Source organism: Mesoplodon bidens (assembly GCF_964165515.1).
Source record: "Mesoplodon bidens genome assembly, chromosome: 1".
In the NCBI taxonomy this organism is placed as follows: domain Eukaryota; kingdom Metazoa; phylum Chordata; class Mammalia; order Artiodactyla; family Ziphiidae; genus Mesoplodon; species Mesoplodon bidens.
In genome coordinates this window covers 179690848-179711852 of record NC_138176.1, presented here as the reverse complement: position 1 = coordinate 179711852, position 21005 = coordinate 179690848, and the positions used below count along the sequence as shown (strand labels likewise).

Sequence of the window (21005 nt, the reverse complement as noted above, 5' to 3'; positions counted from 1 at the left end):
CAGTTCTCTGCCTAGTTCTACAGAGCTGACCAACCACCCACAGCATTTGTCTAGAGACTCTTTTCCAAGGTGTATTTCCTTCAAGACTCATTTTGGAAAGATGTTTCTAGGGCCAAACATATTTAAGAAATAAGCCAGACATTAGTGTTTCTTGGTTGGTTCATAATCAATGTTTTTGTTGTTCTAAGAGTTCTGAGAAATCAAAACAAGATAATTTAACTTTATTCAATACAATAAAGTTTCCCAAACACATGGGCTCTTTCCTAAAATGCCTATATCCCACGGAAGCAGTCTTTGGAAAACCTCAGTTCTAAAGTGGATACAATATGAACGTTAGCTCCAGTCAGGCTCATCCTCTTCTATCAAATGGCATTGGGGATTCAGTTCACAAGCCCTTGGGTACATCTTGAGAGAGAAGGGCTTACCAAATATGCCAAATCTAAATGATATTATAATATCCACTTTAGCTACCCTGTGAGAGGCAAGAAAGTTATGTTTCCAATTGCCTCCACTTGGCTTCTTTACTCAAAACTGAAATGGATAAAGCACTAATCTAAATCATATCTTTCCCTCTTCCCAAGAAACAAGAAGGCTACTGATACTGCTACACAATTACCAAAGAAATAATGCTACAGGAAGCAAAGCACTGCTGTTTATAAGAGCTATTGGCAAGAACATTTTCCTTTTGCTTTAAGCATTTCATTCTCGGCAAAATTTTATTAAACATGGTATCAAATAGCAAGAAGAAAGTCAATTCCCCTTGAGGTGGGGAGGAAGCTGTATTTCTCCTTCTCCCACTTACCTGTCGAAACAGCCCTAAAACAATGTGGTTCATCCCAATCTTCCAAACCACCACTGAATCACTGTTTCTCTTTTCTACAAGTTGCCACCCCTTCATCAGGAGCCATGTGAAAAACAAAATTGTCCTCAGTTTGATTCAGGAACATAGCTGTACAGAATGCTAAAGAGAAGTAATTTAGAATAAGAAGATATTCTATTGATACTTTCCCAGATAGGTCTGTATATGCTCTCTGCAAAATAAGCATAATTTTATGCTTATTTTGGTGCTTAGTCACTTCCTCAGGTGACTGAGGAGGCAACAGGATTTGAGATCTACATGATGGAAAGAAGACAGCCATGCAAATATCTAGAAGTATGTTTCAAGCTGAGGAACTCAGGTGCAAATGTCCTGAGCTAGGAACAAATATGGCCTGATCCAAGTTCACAAAGCACCCAGAGTAAAAGCATTAAAGAGGCTTAGCTGAGAAGGGAAAGGAGGAAAGGAGGAAGAGCTGAAGTCAAAGAGGTAGCTAACTTCATCATCAAAAGCAATGTTAGGGCTTCCCTGGTGGCGCAGTGGTTGAGAGTCTCCCTGCCGGTGCAGGGGACATGGGTTCGTGCCCCGGTCCGGGAAGATCCCACATGCCGCAGAGCGGCTGGGCCCGTGAGCCATGGCCACTGAGCCTGCGTGTCTGGAGCCTGTGCTCCACAACAGGAGAGGCCACAACAGTGAGAGGCCCGCGTACAGCAAAAAAAAAAAAAAAAAGAGTAATGTTAACCTAATAGCAAAATTATGCTTCATTGCTATGAGGTGCAATGCCAGTATGAATTCACCATCACATATGGGGTATGGGGATGAGTAGGCATACTTTAAAAGGCCACAAGTTTGAAGATGATGAAAGAAGATGAAGAAATCCTTAAAAGGAACTGATTACCTTCCCCCTAGTATCTATGGTCACTTAACTTCTTTATTCTGCCCACTCTACCCTCCTCTCTATTTTCCCCCCAGTTCACTCTGTTTCAGCCACACTGGCCTCCACACTAGCTCCCACTCTCTGTATTCTGCACCCCAGGGATCTGCATTAGCTCCTCACTCATCTTAGAACATGGATTCCCTCTGTCTGCTCCAAGTTCACATACAGAGAAGACTTCCCTGACCAATCTACCTCAAATAGCACCTACTACTCCATTTTTCTCTATTCCCTTATCCTGTTTTTGTTTTGTTTTATTTTGCTCTTATTTTTAGCACTCATCACCTTATTACCAGCTGTTCATTTGTTTATTGTAATGAAAGTAAGATGTAGAATGTAAGCTCCATGAATTGAAGGACTTTTTGTTCCTTGCTGGAATTCTCAGTTTTAGAACACTACTTGCCATATATTATGTGTAGTAGTTTTTTGTGTGTAAAATCACAAAACCAAGGTTATTAGAGTACCTACCTCATAAGGTAGTTTTGAGTATTTAAGGAAAATTAAATATCAACTAGGACACATAATATATATCCTGGAAGGAGTAAACTAAGTCTTTTGTTATTTTCATTATAAGTTTTATATATAGTATCCACTGTGAAGCATTGGCACTAGATTTTATCCACTGAATAAAATAGCTAATAGTTTATTTACAATATGTTAACATGTTCAAAATCTTTCAGATAGATTTATTTCATCCTTTCAACACCGTGATGAGCTCAGTACTATTATCCCCATTTTATAAATGGGGAAAACTGAGGAAAAGAGGGGTTAAGTAACTTATCCAAAGTAACTGAGCTAGTAAGTGTCAGGATCAGAATTTTACATCAATTCACTGGGTTTACAAAGACAGTCACTCAAAATCACTGCTTTGCTGCCTCTCATGAGACACATACCTGAAATACTTTCACTAATCTTAGTATAAGTGTAAGAGAGAACCAATCATTGATACCAATTTAGGGGGAAGTAAGTGAAATTCATTCTGTCCACCACGGTCATCCATAACTGATCCAAATCCCAGTTCATCCCTATTCCATGAAACCAGCTCTGTCTTCTAACTTCCTGTTTTCCTGGCACTATCACCTCTAAATCATTTATGTTCAATCCTGTAGAGCACTGGTGGATTTTATTTTATTCATTTTTGTTATCAGTATCCAATCATTTCTATATTCTATAAATTTCAGCCCTAAAATATGTCAGCCTTGTACCGAACCTCCTCAGTGTTCCCTTCTGTCTGTCTCCTTTACCCCCTGCATAGATCTAGTTCTCAAAGCCTGGGAACACTGGCTCTTTTGTCTACTACATTTCCACTTTTTTTTTTTTTTTTTTGCGGTACGCGGGCTTCTCACTGCTGTGGCCTCTCCCGTTGCGGAGCACAGGCTCCGGACGCGCAGGCTCCGCGGCATGTGGGATCTTCCCGGGCCGGGGCACGAACCCGTGTCCCCTGCATCGGCAGGCGGACGCTGAACCACTGCGCCACCAGGGAAGCCCTCCACCTTCTTATACTGTCCTTGTGCAGGCCCTTATTAACGTTTACCCAGCTATCGTAATGGCTTCCCTAACCAAATCTCTACCTCCCATCCCTTCCCCAATCAACTCATATTAAAATACAATGCAAAACTTGACATAACGTGGTAAGTGGAGTCCAAAAATGAAATACATAAAAATTAGGATCACTTTTGGGAGATAAATGAAATACTAGGGGTGAACATGTATAGCTGACTGGTGCGATTCTAGCTGTCAGACTGTCTGATACAAACCCACCCCAATTCTAGTATCTGTTTGGAGTCATGTGACAGTGGGTACAACCAAAAATGTTGACATCCTAATGCCTGGAACCTGCTAAGAGGTTAGCTCACATCACAAAGGGGAATTAAGGTTTCAGACAGAATAAAGGTTGCTAGTCAGCAGACCTTAAAGTAGAAAAACAATGCTGGATTATCTGAGTGAGACCAATGTAATCACAAAAAGGGAGCAAAACAGAATCAGTCAGAGGATGATGTCGCTAAAGAGAAAAGACACAAAGAGACACGAAGTTGCCAGCTTTGAAGATGGAGGAAGGAGGCCTTGAGCCTAGAATCCTAGGCCACCTCTAGAAGTTGGAGTAGGCAAGGAAATGGATTCTCCCTCAGAGCATCCAGAAAGAACACAATCCTGCTGACACCTTGATTTTAGCCCAGAGAGACCTGTGTCAATCTACCCAGTAGAAATGTAAAGCAGTAAGTTTAAGCCACCGAATTTGAATTACTGAATTACAGTAGCAATAGAAACCTAATACTGTAGGTTTCTGGGTTCTGTGACAGGCTGGGACTTCCCCAAGGAAAGGATCATTGAGTGAAAGCATCTCACTGTTGATAGACTATAATCTCATTGGTCAGATCCAGGGAGAATCGGCCAGGAGATAACTGGGGTACATGTTAACTCATTTCCATGCTTCCTGGGAGTTTTCTATTTTTATCTTCTCTTCCATTTCCTTCTGACCAGAAAGTAATTTAGCCTACCGTCTGAGAGAAGGACTGGAGCAAGTCACATGGGACCCTTATCACAAGGGCATATAGGTATCATCACTGGATTGTACTATTAGAAGAGTTGCTAACATTGTGTTTTTACCATGTTAGGCAGGAGATGTGCTAGGTATTTTTACATAGACTAACATATTTCACAGAACAGCCTTAATAACAAGGTACTATTTCACTTAGATCCCAAGATTACTCTTGAGTACAGCTCTGAGTTGGTCATTCCTCTCCATGAATGTATTTCAATAGATACCCCATTACCTTAAAAAATAAGTAAAACTTTGGTGATCAAGTTTTCTAGTATTTAATTCCACTGCTTCAGTTTTATTGGATTACTCATTCTCCAGATATGACTGGTGATTTTCTAACTTCAGATATTTCTTCATGTTCTCTCCACTTAAAATTCCTCTCCCAATTCACTTATCCCTGTTAAAATCCTGCCCATCATTCGTGGTCCACTTCAAGTAATAGTTCCTTTCATGAGGTTTTCTAAAAGCTCTCTTCCATTCCATGGGTTCATATGCTTTGTTTCAATCTCTTCCATGGCAATGATCACTACTGCTGCTATTGGTGTTGTATTCTTATTCTTATCTCTACTGTCAGACCTCAGTTCCTTAAATATTGGTGGCTTTCAAGTTTCTTGTATGTGCTTTATCATGTTATTTATTCTTATATTGTTTTAAAAACTAAGCCCTGTAATGCATTCTAAGTTTCCAATTCAGGATACCAAAGACACCACCCTCACTCATGCCAAAGGTGGGAGAGGGAAACTTGCTCCCTCATCTTCACCTCTGCAAAAGCATTTGTTGATGACAAGGTGCTCAACTTGTGAAGGAAAAGCAAGGTGGAATGAGATGTGTGGAGGAAGAATGCCTCCTCTGGGACTTTGGTGAGTGTAGCATCTATATGGGCTACCACCCGTGTTGAAACCAAAGGCATCAAATTTGAGTGAGTCTATGAGGCCATCCTCTATGGCAATTTTAGTATCGGGACAACTGACCCATTGCCCCTATATCTTCTACTGGTTTTGAATTTTCAACATCTGAAATATTCCACTGATGGCGTCCTAAGAAGTACAGTTAATTTCCTCTAGATAGTTAATCTACAGATGTCATGCAGAACTCTAGATTTACTTTCCATTGACGTAAGCTCAAAATTGCACCCCTGCTTGCAAACATCAATATCAAACCAGATCAATGCTTTATATAATAGTGATTTAAAATGTCAATGGAAATGAGACACAAAAAGCCTGAAAAATGAAATAAAAGTACTAATATGAATACCACTTCTTCGTTGACAATGTTTTTAATGACATATCAGCAGTTTTCTTTAGTTCCAATAATCAGGGCAACTTCCTAAACCAGCCCAACAATATTTAATTTCTCAACTAAAACCACTACTCTGAATATCTAGCCCACCTAGTTTGAACAAATACTACAAACCATATTCTTTAAGTTTAAAAAAAATGCACTAATACACTGACCTTTTCTGACATAGATGAGTCTGTCAGTGCAGAATGGAAATAAAAATGTCAAAGAAATAAAATTTCAAAAATATAAATGCCAGGGCTTCCCTGGTGGCGCAGTGGTTGAGAGTCTGCCTGCCGATGCAGGGGACACGGGTTCGTGCCCCGGTCTGGGGGGATCCCATGTGCCGCGGAGCGGCTGGGCCTGTGAGCCATGGCCGCTGGGCCTGCACGTCCGGAGCCTGTGCTCTGCAATGGGAGAGGCCACAACAGTGAGAGGCCCGTGTACCGCAAAAAAATATATACATATATAAATGCCCAACAGTTCTGAAAGCCCATGATTCTCCAGAATAGGAAAATAACAATGTAAGACAGTTCCTAGCATCCTGTATAAGCGTTTTTATTCAACTCAACATATATAGGGTCCAACCATTGCTCCCGGTATACAAACAGCTTTTCTAGAGGACCAAACTGGTTTTAGACAATAATTATAACAATAGTTAAAGCATTCAAAATACCCTTTTTAGTAAAGTTTGTACCATAACAATGAGTATCCTATTGTCTATCCCCACTAGATTAAAAGTTCCATAAGGGCAAGGATGTGTCTATTTTGCTCTTTATTGTATATTCAATACTGAACCCAATGCCTGGCATAGAGTAAGTCTTCAAGACATGCCTGTTGCATGTATGAATGAGTATTGTCAGCTGTGTTAGGAGAGGAGAGATGCATGAAGCAGTAAAGATTTCCCCAAAGTAAACCAAATGTTTTCAAAAGTCCAGAATTAGGCACAACTGACCAGAATGTTTCACAATACAGACAGAAAAGGGACATGCTGTTGCAAAAAGCAACAATTCTGTTAACGACATTTGTAAACATTGAGTGTTTAGGGGTCACAATGTGAAAATGATTTCGCCAGTGTCACTAAGATTATGCCAATATTTACTAGCGCTGTATCAAAGTCCAGACTGCCCTCTTCATAACCACATGGCACATTAAAGAACAGAGTATGTCATTTACAATTCATTTGATATAGGATTTAATTATATAAATGAAAGTGAGTTCAACTGGTGTGAAAACATTAAGCAGTACTCCATGGAATAGGGAATTGATTTAGAACAATCTCATGGCAAATTAAGTTCGGTATTTGTTACGTTTGAAAGATGAGAAAGTGGTTAACATACTCGCTTAACCAGTTCAGCTCCAGGTCTTCTCTTTGAATAAATGAATAGATGAATTTTATTATTCTTTTCTTTTTTGCGGTACACGGGCCTCTCACTGTTGTGGCCTCTCCCGTTGCGGAGCACAGGCTCCGGACGTGCAGGCCCAGCGGCCATGGCTCACAGGCCCAGCCGCTCCGCAGCATGTGGGATCTTCCCGGACCGGGGCACGAACCCGTGTCCCCTGCATCAGCAGGCGGACTCTCAACCAGTGCGCCACCAGGGAAGCCCTAGATGAATTTTTTTTAATCAGAAATATTTCAGGTAATCTACCTGAAAAATACATGGTGCAGCGGCTTCCTCTACAGGTTACTTTTGTAAGAGCAGTTTTACCCTCATATTTTAATTCTGAATTTCTTCAATGCCTATTTGGGCTTTTTCCCTTGCTTCTGTTTTGCCCAAGACTGAATATTCCAGCAAAAATGGTTCCAAAACCATTTAAAGTCTTGTGTAGTTGATCTAGTTTCCCAGTTTTCTGTCATTGCATTCTAACTAAAGCAGCACCTAACACCCATGGATTCCAATGTGTTTCTGTGCAATCTCAGTTGTTTAAATAGCTTTAACTAAATCAGGAGATAAACTGTAGTCTCCACTTATACCATATTCACATGCACTCACGTTCTCAACACACTGAATGAAACTCTACTTTCTTAATGAAGTGAGAAATCTGGAAAGTTAGAACAAAATAGTTTTTTAAATGTTCAGAGGTGCCCCCATTGAATGCAGCCTCTCATTTTGCATGGTCACAATAAAACAGAAGTGACCTCTGCAGTTTTATAGGGAGAGTTTATTAAGCAAAGCTATTTCCTTTGCATTAAGAACAAAGGAGTTATTTGAGTATTTTTTGTGGCTTGAAACCATAAGCTTTGGGAGAAAAAACATTCTGTATAATTTCTTACTGTTTCTAAAAGGGGTGATTTTGTAAGCTTTTAGAAGTGATCTCAAAGATCATGAGGATACGATTGTGTACTAAATTCAGGAATCTAATACATACCGTTATTTAAACTCCATTTGAATATTTTAAGGACAAAACAAACTCACTTCAAAAAGCTGTTCGGGCTTCCCTGGTGGCGCAGTGGTTGAGAGTCCGCCTGCCGATGCAGGGGACACGGGTTCGTGCCCCGGTCCGGAAAGATCCCACATGCCGCGGAGCGGCTGGGCCAGTGAGCCATGGCCGCTGAGCCTGCACGTACAGAGCCTGTGCTCCGCAACGGGAGAGGCCACAACAGTGAGAGGCCCGCGTACCGCAAAAAAAAAAAAAAAAGCTGTTCATCATTTCAGCTATTAATTAGCCACAGCTATAAAGTTCTCTCACTCTGAACTAAAATCCACTGCCAGCCATTTTCCCCAGTTCTACCCAGGAGCAACAAAAACTCCACTGACATCCTACTACTACATCTTCTCACTTGTAGGAAGACAGCTCTACCCTAAATTTTTTCCATCTGGGCCCTAATCTTCAGTCCCACTGAATACCATTAATGATTAACAGAAAATTTCTGCCTTATTTTGACCTTCTGAAACTGTGACAATATCCAACCTTGTAAACATGTCAATAAATTACAGAAAATGTACTAGATATGAAGGTTCTCAGTCAATAGAGTATAAAAAGCCACTATCAATCCTACTGTCTTGTCTAGTTTACAAGATAATGTGAGATTTGATGATGCAGGTTTATCCACCTTTTTTGTGATTTTGATAGTATTTGAGTTGGTCCCTTATTACAAAATGCCACTTAAGAAGGCCTTTGTTCCTCAATTCTGACTTCTCACCTTAGTTATGTGCATTGAACAGTCCACCTGAAAGACGTAGGGTACAACAGCTTCCTCTACAGGCAATTTTCACTGAAATCAGGCATTTTTAACATTAACTCTAACAAATCCCAAAGAGAATCTTTTTATTTTTTATATTTTTAATTTTTTTTTGGCTGTGTTGGGTCTTCTTTGCTGCATGCAGACTTTCTCTAGTTGCAGGAGGCTACGCTTCATTGTGGTGTGCGGGTTTCTCACTGTGGTGGCTACTCTTGCTGCGGAGCACGGGCTCTAGGCACGTGGGCTTCAGTAGTTGTGGCTCACGGGCACTCTAGAGCACAGGCTCAGTAGTTGTGGCACACAGGTTTTGTTGCTCCACGGCATGTGGGATCTTCCCGGACCAGGGATCGAACCCATGTCCCCTGCATTGGTGGTGGATTCTTAACCACTGCGCCACTAGGGAAGTCCCGAGAATCTTTTTAAAAGGAAAAAAAGGGGTTCCCTGGTGGCGCAGTGGTTGAGAGTCCGCCTGCCGATGCAGGGGACACGGGTTCGTGCCCTGGTCTGGGAAGATCCCGCATGCCACGGAGTGGCTGGGCCTGTGAGCCATGGCCGCTGAGCCTGTGTGTCCGGAGCCTGTGCTCCGCAACAGGAGAGGCCACAACAGTGAGAGGCCCGTGTATCGCAAAAACAACAACAACAAACAAAACAGAAAACAACAACAAAATCTTCCCCAGCCAGTATCCAACCACTACCACCTCCACTCCAAACCATAAAACAAGAATTCCTACATATAAGCAATATCATATGATATAAAATAGACGACTAATAAAGACCTACTGTATAACACAAGAAACTCTACTCAGTACTCTGTAATGGCCTATATGAAAAAAGAATCTTAAAGAGTGGATATATGTATAACAGAATCACTTTGCTGTACACCTGAAACACAACATTTTAAATCAACTATACTCCAATTTAAAAAAAAGAATTCCTACTCTACCTTATGTATATTCATGGGCTGTTCATATTTTCTATTTCTTCCTGGTTCTGTCTTGGAAGGTTATACCTTTCTAAGAACTTGTCCATTTCTTCCAGGTTGTCCATTTTATTGGCATAGAGTTGCGTTTAGCAGTCTCTTAGGATGCTTTGTATTTCTGTGGTATCCACTGTAACTTCTCCTTTTTCATTTCTAATTTTATTGATTTGAGTCTTCTCCCTCTTTTCCTTGATGAGTCTGGCTAAAGGTTTATCAATTTTGTTTACATTCAAAGGATCAGCTTTTAGTTTTATTGATCTTTGCTATTGTTTTCTTTGTTTCTATTTCATTTATTTCTGCTCTGATTTTTGATTTCTTTCCTTCTGCTAATTTTGGGTTTTGTTTATTCTTCTTTCTCTATTTCTTTGAGGTGTAATGTTAGATGGTTTATTTGAAATTTTTCTTGTTTCTTGAGGTAGGCTTGTATTGCTATAAACTTCCCTCTTAGAACTGCTTTTGCTGCATCCCAAGAGTTTTGGACCATTGTGTTTTCATTGTAATTTGTCTCTAGGTATTTTTTGATTTCCTCTTTGATTTCTTCAGGACCTCTTGGTTATTTAGTAACGTATTACTTAGCCTCAATGTATTTGTGTTTTTCACGTTTTTTTCCCTGTAGTTGATTTCTAGTCTCATAGCATTGTGGTCAGAAAAGATGCTTGATATGATATCAATTTTCTTAAATTTACTAAGGCTTTATTTGTGACCCAAGATGTGATCTATCCTGGAGAATGTTCCATGTGCACTTGTGAACTGTAATCTGCTGTTTTTGGATGGAATGTCCTATAAATATCAATTAACTCTATCCAGTCTATTGTGTCATTTAAAGCTTGTGTTTCCTTATTAATTTTCTGTCTGGATGATCTGTCCATTGGGGTAAGTGAGGTGTTAAAGTCCCCCACTATTACTGTGTTACTGTCAATTTCCTTTTATAACTGTTAGCAGTTGCCTTATGTATTGAGGTGCTCCTATGTTGGGTGCATATATATTTATAATCCTTATATCTTCTTCTTGGATTGATCCCTTGATCATTATGTAGTGTCCTTCCCTTTTCTCTTGTAATAGTCTTTATTTTAAAGCCTATTTTATCTGATGTGAGTATTGCTACTCCAGCTTTCTTTTCACTTCCATTTGCATGGAATATCTTTTTCTATCCCCTCACTTTTAGTCTGTATGTGTCCCTAGGTATGAAGTGGGTCTCTTGTAGACAGCACATATATGGGTCTTGTTTTTGTATCCATTCAGCAAGCCCGTGTCTTTTGGTTGGAGCATCTAATCCATTCACATTTATGGTAATTATCAATATGTATGTTCCTATTACCCTTTTCTTAATTGTTATGGGTTTGTTTTTGTAGGTCCTTTTCTTCTCTTGTGTTTCCCACTTAGAGAAGTTCCTTTAGCATTCACTGTAGTGCTGGTTTGGTGGTGTTGATTTCTCTTAACTTTTGCTTGTGCGTAAAACTTTTGATTTCTCTGTCGAATTTGAATGAGATCCTTGCTGGGTAGGGTAATCTTGGTTGTAGGTTCTTCCTTGTCATCACTTTAAACATACCATGACACTCCCTTCTGGCTTGTAGATTTTCTGCTGAGAAATCAGCTGTTAACCTTATGGGAGTTCCCTTGTATGTTGTCATTTTTCCCTGTTGCTTTCAATAATTTTTATTAATTTGATTACTATGTGTCGCAGCATGTTTCTCCTTGGGTTTATCCTGCCTGGGACTCTCTGTGCTTTCTGGACTTGGGTGGCTATTTCCTTTCCCATTTTAGGGAAGTTTTCAACTATAATCTCTTCAAATATTTTCTTGGGTCCTTTCTCTCTTCTCCTTCTGGGACCCCTATAATGTGAATGTTGGTGCATTTAATATTGTCCCAGAGGTCTCTGAGACTGTCCTCAATTCTTTTCATTCTCTTTTCTTTATTCTGCTCTGTAGTAGTTATTTCCACTATTTTATCTTTCAGGTCACTTATCCATTCTTCTCCCTCAGTTATTCTGCTATTGATTCCTTCTAGTTTTCATTTCAGTTATTGTATTGTTCATCTCTGTTTGTTCTCTAATTCTTCTAGGTGTTTGTTAAACATTTCTTTCATCTTCTCGATCTTTGTCTCCTTTCTTTTTCCGAGGTCCTGGATCATCTTCACTATCATTATTCTGAATTCCTTTTCTGGAAAGTTGCCTATCTCCACTTCATTTAGCTGCTTTTCTGGGGTTTCATCTTGTTCCTTCATCTGGTACAAAGTCCACTGTCTTTTCATTTTGTCTATCTTTCTGTGAATGTGGTTTTCCTTCCACAGGCTGCAGAATTGTAGTTCTTGCTTCTGTTGTCTGCCCTCTATAGTTCATTCTTTTTCTTAATTTATTTCTTTAATTTTCATTAAAGTTTATAGCATGCCATCAAAGTTTGATCCATTGTGATAAAACAGAAAGGAACCAAAAAGTGAAACTGCATATAAGTATTGAGAAAAATGCTACTTTCACCACTGATGAATCATGTGGATGATCCCTTTGTATATATACATTTAATGCAACATTCATTTAAAAGGAAAAAGATACTTTTTTTATATGTATTTCTGGTTCCTAGGTCGAGATTATGAGAAAGATAAAGTCTGCAAGGAATTCACCAGCCTGGGAAAAGATGACTTCACATCTTTGTAAGTATGAGGTACTCGCTCACTCTCCTGGTTACCTGACCTTGAATGAAGCTAAGTGTGAGGTATCTTCAATTCTGCGTCAGGGACTGAACTGATCTCCATTAAGATTAAGAGGATAGAGCCCCAGGGTCAAAGTGGGCAGAGATGTCAGGCAAATGGAGGACATCCAAAGATTCCAGTTGAACTATTGTTAATATGGTCTAACAATGTTACAAGTATACTAATGAGTTGAGAAAACAAGTAAGCATAGTTTTCTAAGGTGAATTAAAAGGCAAATAGTACATGCTAGGACGCAGGCAAACAAAGGCAGCAAGGTAAAGGACAGGTTCATTTGGGGAGGCTTGAGAGAGGAAAGAACATGAGGCTGGTTTGATGGAGCTCTCAAACCCAAGTTCTACTGTTACAAGATGCGTTTTTGTTCTAGATAAACTTATTTTTAAAGCCAATGTCATATTTTCATTAGTCAAAAACATGTGTGCAATATTCCACTAAAAATTTGAATAGATTTCATATTAAAATATGTGCAAATGTGAAAATTAAAAAAAATTCTGCATACATTGATTTCTATTTCTCCTCAGGTCAATGGTCCTATACAGCAGAAAATTTCCCAGTGGCACCTTTGAACAGATCAGTCATCTTGTGAATGAAGTTGTCTCCTTGACAGAAGCCTGCTGTGCTGAGGGGGCTGACCCTGACTGTTATGACAACAGGGTAGGATTGTGTGGTTGGCCATGTCCATGCTGGCCCATAGAAGGGGGTCAAGACAGGCCTTTATGTCATATCTTGGGGAAATTTTAGACAGCAACCCACCTACTCCAAGTTTGAGGGAGATACAAAGTCTATTATCCTAGAGCCCAAATTTATTCTGGTAGAGTAAACCAATTCTGCCCATTAGTCCTACAAGGTTCAAATGAGAAAACTGGGGTGTGTATTATTAATTCATGGACCTCTCGAAATAATTCTAATATAGTCTGTGTATCTTAGAAGCCTACCAATACCCATATCTGTATCATGCCAAGACTGGTACCAGCTGCCCTGGAATAACTTAGTGTTGGTTTCAAGTTATTTGGGGGTTCAAAAATTGCCCTGTATATACACACACTGTTCTGAGTTTTCTACCTCAGAGTATACACGCAGAAATAAAAAATGCTGAAATGACAGTTTTCAAAATATAGACAACAGCTGAAAAATGTGAAACTACAGGTATTTCTAGCAATTTACTGATACTGTCATCAGGATGAATAAAAATGACATTTAGCTGCATCTTGATAAAGACCTCTACAGACAAGTGTCTCCCTGCTCAAGACTGCAGCAGTTAGCCAACAGACACAATGCTCCAAAGATCTGATTAGAATATATTCTATAACTCTTACCTATTAATTTCTTTACCTGGCCCTTATCTACATCCTAAGAACTTTATCGTTTTCTCCCACCAACTCCACAAATAATATGTCATTTCAACACAACCTTCTGCACTATCTTAAAATAAACAAGCAAACTACGAACTACAATAAAAAAAAAAGGACACATTTTTATTTCCATTTTATTTTATATATTTGCTAACCCATCCCTTGACCAGAAATGTTTGGTCATAACCCATCCAAGATTGTTAGAGACAGATCATAAGAACAGAGATAGCATTGACATTTCTTGGATAACACCTTTTTCCTCCTTTACAAAGCAATTTTTTCTACAAATATGTTACTTTCTTTGTAAACTTTGTTTTTTTATTTGAAAGGAGCTAATAAAAAAGGAAAAACAGGAAACTTGCCAGGGAAAGAAATGGGAAAAGATTCACTGTTTACTTTTGGTTTACATAAATGATTTATCATGTTGCGTTGCTTTCCTTCATCGATAGGAAAGATCTTTAGAAGTTTTATCTTCAAAAGATATCTTATAGGGCTTCCCTGGTGGCGCAGTGGTTGAGAGTCCGCCTGCCGATGCAGGGGACACGGGTTCGTGCCCCGGTTCGGGAAGATCCCACATGCTGTGGAGCAGCTGGGCCCGTGAGCCATGGCCGCTGAGCCTGGCGTCCGGAGCCTGTGCTCCACAAGGGGAGAGGCCACAACAGTGAGAGGCCCACATACAGCCAAAAAAAAAAAAAAAAAAAAAAAAAAGATATCTTATAAAATAAGTGTAAAGATGTCAAAATCTTTTTCCCATGTAAATCTCCAATTTTTTCCATGGGCTTATTTCTATTTCCATGGGACTATTTCTATTCCACATTTTTATTCCAGATATAAAATTCTTTCCAAAAAGAACATCTTGTTGATACAACTGCTTTGGTGGTACTCTTACCATGGGCTTAGTCTGCCCACACGTATCTATGTACCACTGTTGAGGCAGTAAATTAAGTTGTACCAGTGCTTCAACCCATGATGCATAGGAGAATAAACTTTGGGACTTTGGGGAAAAAACAGACCCTCAGGCCTCATCTTTGACGTACTGATCAGAATTTCTGTGTTATGCAGCCCAGGCATTTCTCTTCTTTTTTTTTTTTTTGGCATTTTTTAGTTTTATACACTGATGCAAAAGCAGGCTAAAGAACCACTGAATAGGGGAATGTAAATCAATGTTGAAGACGAAAGCAGTCAAGGATTAAGAGCCTGTTCATTTAAGAAAGGGAGGGGAGGAGGGAAGAGGGAGGTCCCCATTCTTAGCAGTATTTAGAACAGAATACAGATGGGAGATCACTTCAGAATCAATGGAGCTTTTTCAAATGACCTCCCTCATCCTTAGAGATGTTAATATCCCTGTGGATAAACACTGAACTAGAGGATCAAACCTCTAACAGCTGCAATCACGTACAGTTAACTTGTTAATGAAGGTTCTCTTTTGGTCCTACTCTGAGTCTTCACATAAGACCCTGTACTAGCCTATAACTAGAATAATGCAGCTTGTCATGGCCAGTTTGTTACTAATGAGAATTTTAAATTTTAAGACTAAGTTGTTATACTAAATGGAGAACTATAAGCCTGGAAACTTGCACATATGTGAGTTTACTTTTCTTTTCTCACTCTAGACTTCAGCATTGTCTGCTAAGTCCTGCGAAAGTGACTCTCCATTCCCAGTGCACCCAGGAACTCCCGAGTGCTGCACCAAAGAGGGCCTTGAAAAGAAACTCTGTATGGCTGCCCTGAAGCACCAGCCACAAGAATTTCCTACCTATGTAGAGCCAACAAATGATGAGATCTGTGAGGCATTCAGGAAAGATCCCAAGGGGTTTGCTGATCAGTAAGCTGCTTTCATCATATGTAAAACTTCAGGGCATAAAATAACATACATGTCTAATCTAACCCCCTATTCTATATAAACACCTCTTATACCGCAACCCGGACAATTACCAATAACAAAAACTTGACTGTCACCCACAACATCCCATCTCTGTCAGTGCCTATTACAAATAGCTTTCTCAGATGGAGATGAAGTCAACTTTCCCAAACGCCTACCCTCTCTCATCCTAGTTCTAGTATCTGAAGCAGACTCACTTGGATCCCCTGTCTACATGACACGTTCAAATATTTGACAGCAGCTATTGTTATTCCTCTTATGTTAGGGATCCTTGCATACTCCATCTGACAGAATTTTATTGCTGTGCACAAGTATTTAATTTCCAGTAGAGCATAAGAAATAAACAGCTTTTTTCATTCTTACAGTACATTCCCAGAAACACTTGTGAACATGACATTTGTTGTACCACATTAGTGGACATATTACTTTTACCTTCTTATTTAACATTCATGAAGAGCCGATTATATATTGATTCTTTACTCTCAGAAGATCATAAAGTTGGGAAAAAATTATGATAATAGAAAAAATATATATACACACACAGAAGTCAAAAGCAACATCATTCAAACTGGCTTTAGAAGTATGAAATCAAGGTCATGATTTCATAAAAGTTGGTTGGCTTGCCCATCCCTGTAAATTCAGGGAGGATTTTGCCTAAGATCTCAGTCTCTTTAGACACTTAGTGGTTTATGCTCACAAAAATTAAAATAATTTCAACAACAAACAAGCCTATACACAACAATTGTCTAGAATAAAGAGATAATGAAAGATAATTCCATTACCTTCATTTCAATTTTTTCCACCAACATTAATCAGCAGCTACCATAGGCCACGCATATGGCAGACGCTAAAGGAATAAAGGGACAAATGACCCCTCCCAAGTAATCTACATGGAAATTTAAAAAAGATTTTTAAAATGAAGATACTGATTAAAAGTGATTAGTATTATAACCCTTTCTCTAAATCCCTAGTGCTTTTTAGATATTATAAATATCAACTAACATGCACCCTTTTTCCATCAAAATACTTCTGAAAAAGATTGTTTGCCACAAATGTTTTGACCAATCCTATTTTTCCTCCCACAGATTTATGTATGAATATTCCATTAATTATGGACAAGCTCCTTTGACACTATTAGTCAGTTACACTAAGAGTTCTCTCTCCATGGTAGGGTCATGCTGTACCTCACCAAACCCAACAGTATGCTTTTTGAAAGAGGTAAGTGTCATTTTGTTACATAGTTATGTTCTTTTTTCTTCTTCTTCTATTAATGCCGCTCCTTTCAAATAATGTTAGAAAGATTCCGATTCTGGAATCCGTAAACGTTTTTAAAATGCCTCTTTCGTATTTTGTTAATTGGGAAAAACACACAACCACCTCTGGGGAAAACGTTCCGTTGGTCAGAATTCAGTTTTCTAGTCATCAAAAGGAGTCCAAATGGTCTCTTTTTGGCCATTCCTGTACACTGCTTTCAATGGATCCTGACCATCTAATGACATTCTCTCATTTATTTTCTAGAGACTTCAGCTTAAACAATTATCACTTCTCACCACAATGTCAAATAGAATCTGTTCACAATACTCTGCTTATGGGAAGGAGAAATCAAGGCTCAGGTAAAGATTTAGCACCATCAGCACGTATAGCTGTTAGTTTCTGCACTATTGATCCATAATATTAGGATTCTCTAAGAAAATGTTTGTAATAGAAGATACAAACCATAGTGTTATGCTCCAATAATCCTCAAATAGGGCCCAGTTATTTTTTCTTTTCTCTACACAAAATATGAATAAGGAACAAAACTTTTCTAAAACATAATTTGATTTTAATCAACATTTTCCATATGCTTATATGGGAAGACTGGTAGACCACTAGATATTATCTCCTCAGTATTCATATTAGCATGCATTACAAACACACAAGCAAAAACAATCGTTTTTATTCATCACGTGTTACTTGCTTTGCCCATGTTTTTCTTGGGAAAAAACTTTCTGAATTCTTGTTATATGAAGCTTTGTGCTCTATAGTGTATACCTCTTAGGCTTCATGAATTTATTCTAATTACTTACTTTCTTTATAAGCTTCAATTTGATTTTTGTATGGCTATTGTTAATTTCACAATTTTGACAGTTTCTATGTTTACACTTCCCTCAACTTCTCAGACATCTAGATTTGCCAGCTTTATATCTTCAGTATTTAGAGTCTCTTTAATTCCTTTTACTCTGATCCACAAGTTTTTTCCTTTAATGGTAATGAAAGAATTCATGCTGGCACCAGATCTTAAGGTTCCCCCAAAGGGCATAGAAACTTACTTTCATGAGTCCTTTAAAAATAATCTTCCATTAGAACTACTGAAATACTAAATGGCATCTTCTCTAAAACTTCCCTTTAGTTTTCCTTGCATTTAGAGTATTTGGCATGCAGAGCATAGGAATTCATAGTATAAAACCCCCTATAACAATATACATATAGTCTTAATCATAAATTTATACTTGCATTCATGTCTAGGAATTTACTCCAAGGAACTATCACTGAGTGTGGACAAAGATTTAGCTAAAAACATTGCTGCCACATTTTTTTTTAAATATGAAAAACTTAGATATTTCTTAATAGAGCATATTTAAATCAATCATGATATATCCATTTATGAGAGAATGCCATACAGTTTGTTATAATTATATTTTAAAAGAATATTTAATGAAAACAAAGTATTGTTAAAAGAAATCAAAACTACAAATAGAAAGACATTTCATGCTTATGGATTGGAAGAATTAATGTTGTAAAAATATCCATACTATCCAAAGCAATCTACAGATTCAATGTAATCTCTATCAATATCCCAATGGCATTTTTTTTTTCTTTTTTGCTGAAACAGAAAAAAAAAAATCACCCTAAAATTCATATGGAATATCAAGGGACTCCTTATAGCCAAAACAATCTGGAAAAAGGACAACAAAGTAGGAGGTCTCACACTTTGATTTCAAAACATATTACAAAGCAACAGTAATAAAGACACTGTGGGGGCTTCCCTGGTGGCGCAGTGGTTGAGAGTCCGCCTGCCAATGCAGGGGACACGGGTTTGTGCCCCGGTCCGGGAAGATCCCACATGCCGCGGAGCGGCTGGGCCCGTGAGCAATGGCTGCTGAGCCTGCACGTCCGGAGCCTGTGCTCTGCAACGGGAGAGGCCACAACAGTGAGAGGCCTGCGTACCGCACAAAAAAATAATAATAATAATAAATAAATAAATAAAAATAAAGACACTGTGGTATGGGCATAACAAGATATAGAGAGGCCAGTGGAAAAGAATAGAGAGCTCATAAAGAAACCCTAATATATATGGCCAAATGATTTTCCACAAGGGCGCCAAAACTACACGATTGAGAAAAAAGTCTCTTCAACAAATGGTGCAGAAAAATTGGATTTGCACTTGCAAAAGAATGAAGTTGAACCTTACCTTACACCATATATTAAAATTAATTCAAAATGGATTAAAGATCTAAATCTATAAAACTCCTAAAAGAAAACATCAGGAAAAAATTTCAGGACATTGGATTTGGCAGTTTCTTGGAAATGACAACAAAGCATAGGTCACAGCAAAAATAGATATATAGGACTACATCAAGCTTAAACTACTGCACTTTAAAGGAAAAAACCAAGTGAAAAGGCAATCTATGGGATGGGAGAAAATATTTGCAAGTCATCTATCTAGTAAGGGTTTAATATCTAGAACGCATAAGGAACTTCTACAGCTCAACAAAAAATAACTTGATTAAAAATAATTGAACAGATGATTCAACAAGAGATATGTAAGTGGAAAGATATTCAACATCACTAATCATAAGAGAAATACCAATCAAAGCCACAATGAGATATCATCTCACACCTATTAGGATGGCCACTACCAAAAGAACAGAAAATGAGTGTTGGCAAGGATATGGAGAAATTGGAATCCCTGTGCACTGCTGATGGGGATGCAAAATGGTACAGCCATTGTGAAAGATAGTATGAAGTTTTCTCAAAAATTTAAAAATAGAGTCATCATATGATCCAGCAATCTCACTTCTGCATATATATCCAAGGAAATTCAAAGCAGAACCTCAAGGAGATATTTGCACACCCATGTTAATTGCAGCATTATTCACAATAGTCAAGAGGTAGAAGCAACCCAAATGTCCACTGACAGATGAATGGATAAAGTGTGACACATATATACAATACATACCTATATTACATATTATATAGTCTTAAATTCCTGTCACATGCTACAACATGGATGAGCATTGAGGACATTAGGCTAAGCAAAATAAGCAGTCACAAAAGGACAAATACTGTATGATTTCACTCATATAGAATAAAGTAATAAAAGCCATAGAAAAAGAAAGCAAAAAGGTAGAAGCTCACCAAAGGCTGAGGGTGGATCAGTGGGGAGGGGGCAGTATATACAGGTATCTAGTTTTAATTTTGCAAGATAAATTTCTAGAGATCTGTTATATAAAAGTAAATATACTTAACATTACTGAACTATACACTTAAAAATGGTTAAGATGGCCAATTTTATATGTTTTTTGCCACAATTTAAAAAGAATGATATAGAACCTATTCCTGATATATTAAGTGAAAAAGGAAAATCGGTGAATGGTATAGTAGAGCATAATCGCTTATAAAATACCTTGTAAGCCTTATAAAATACTTCAGGGTAATACACCAAAACATCAACATTTATTAACTCTGTGGTCTAGGGCTATAGGTCTTCATTATTTCTTTTATCTGTAGTTTCTAAATGAACTAATGAAAAATTTTAAACACTATGAGGGGTCACAAAAACACAACGCTGGCCTTATGAATAGACATTAGTGCTTTCTTTATTGCCATTTTAGATCTAACTTTTTTTTTTTTTTTTTTTTTTGGCCGTACGCGGGCCTCTCACTGTTGTGGCCTCTCCCGTTGCGGAGCACAGGCTCCGGACGCGCAGGCTCAGCGGCCATGGCTCACGGGCCCAGCCGCTCCACGGCATGTGGGATCTTCCCGGACTGGGGCACGAACCCGTATCCCCTGCACCGGCAGGCGGACTCTCAACCACTGCGCCACCAGGGAAGCCCCCTAGATCTAACATTTTTTTTATCACAACTATTTTTTAAACATCTTTATTGGAGTATAATTGCTTTACAATGTTGTGTTAGTTTCTGCTGTATAACAAAGTGAATCAGCTATACGTTAGATCTAACATTTTAAAGGCATGCTTCAACTACGTAGATCTAGCCAGAAGAGAAGCTCTATATCAGTACTGAAAATATGAAAAGATTCACTGGGGATGACTGAATTCTGAATAGTGACTGC

At 38.5% G+C, this 21005-nt stretch overlaps 1 protein-coding gene across 1 annotated transcript in view; it reads left to right on the top strand.

The window, feature by feature from the left end:
* GC (GC vitamin D binding protein) overlaps window positions 1-21005 on the top strand; it is a 36756-nt gene that overhangs the window by 1653 nt on the left and 14098 nt on the right. The window contains exons 2-6 of the mRNA XM_081234709.1: window positions 12311-12380; window positions 12959-13091; window positions 15403-15614; window positions 16757-16889; window positions 17190-17284. Of these exons, the coding sequence (XP_081090835.1) occupies window positions 12311-12380; window positions 12959-13091; window positions 15403-15614; window positions 16757-16889; window positions 17190-17284 (643 nt within the window). The remainder of the gene's footprint in view (window positions 1-12310; window positions 12381-12958; window positions 13092-15402; window positions 15615-16756; window positions 16890-17189; window positions 17285-21005) is intronic.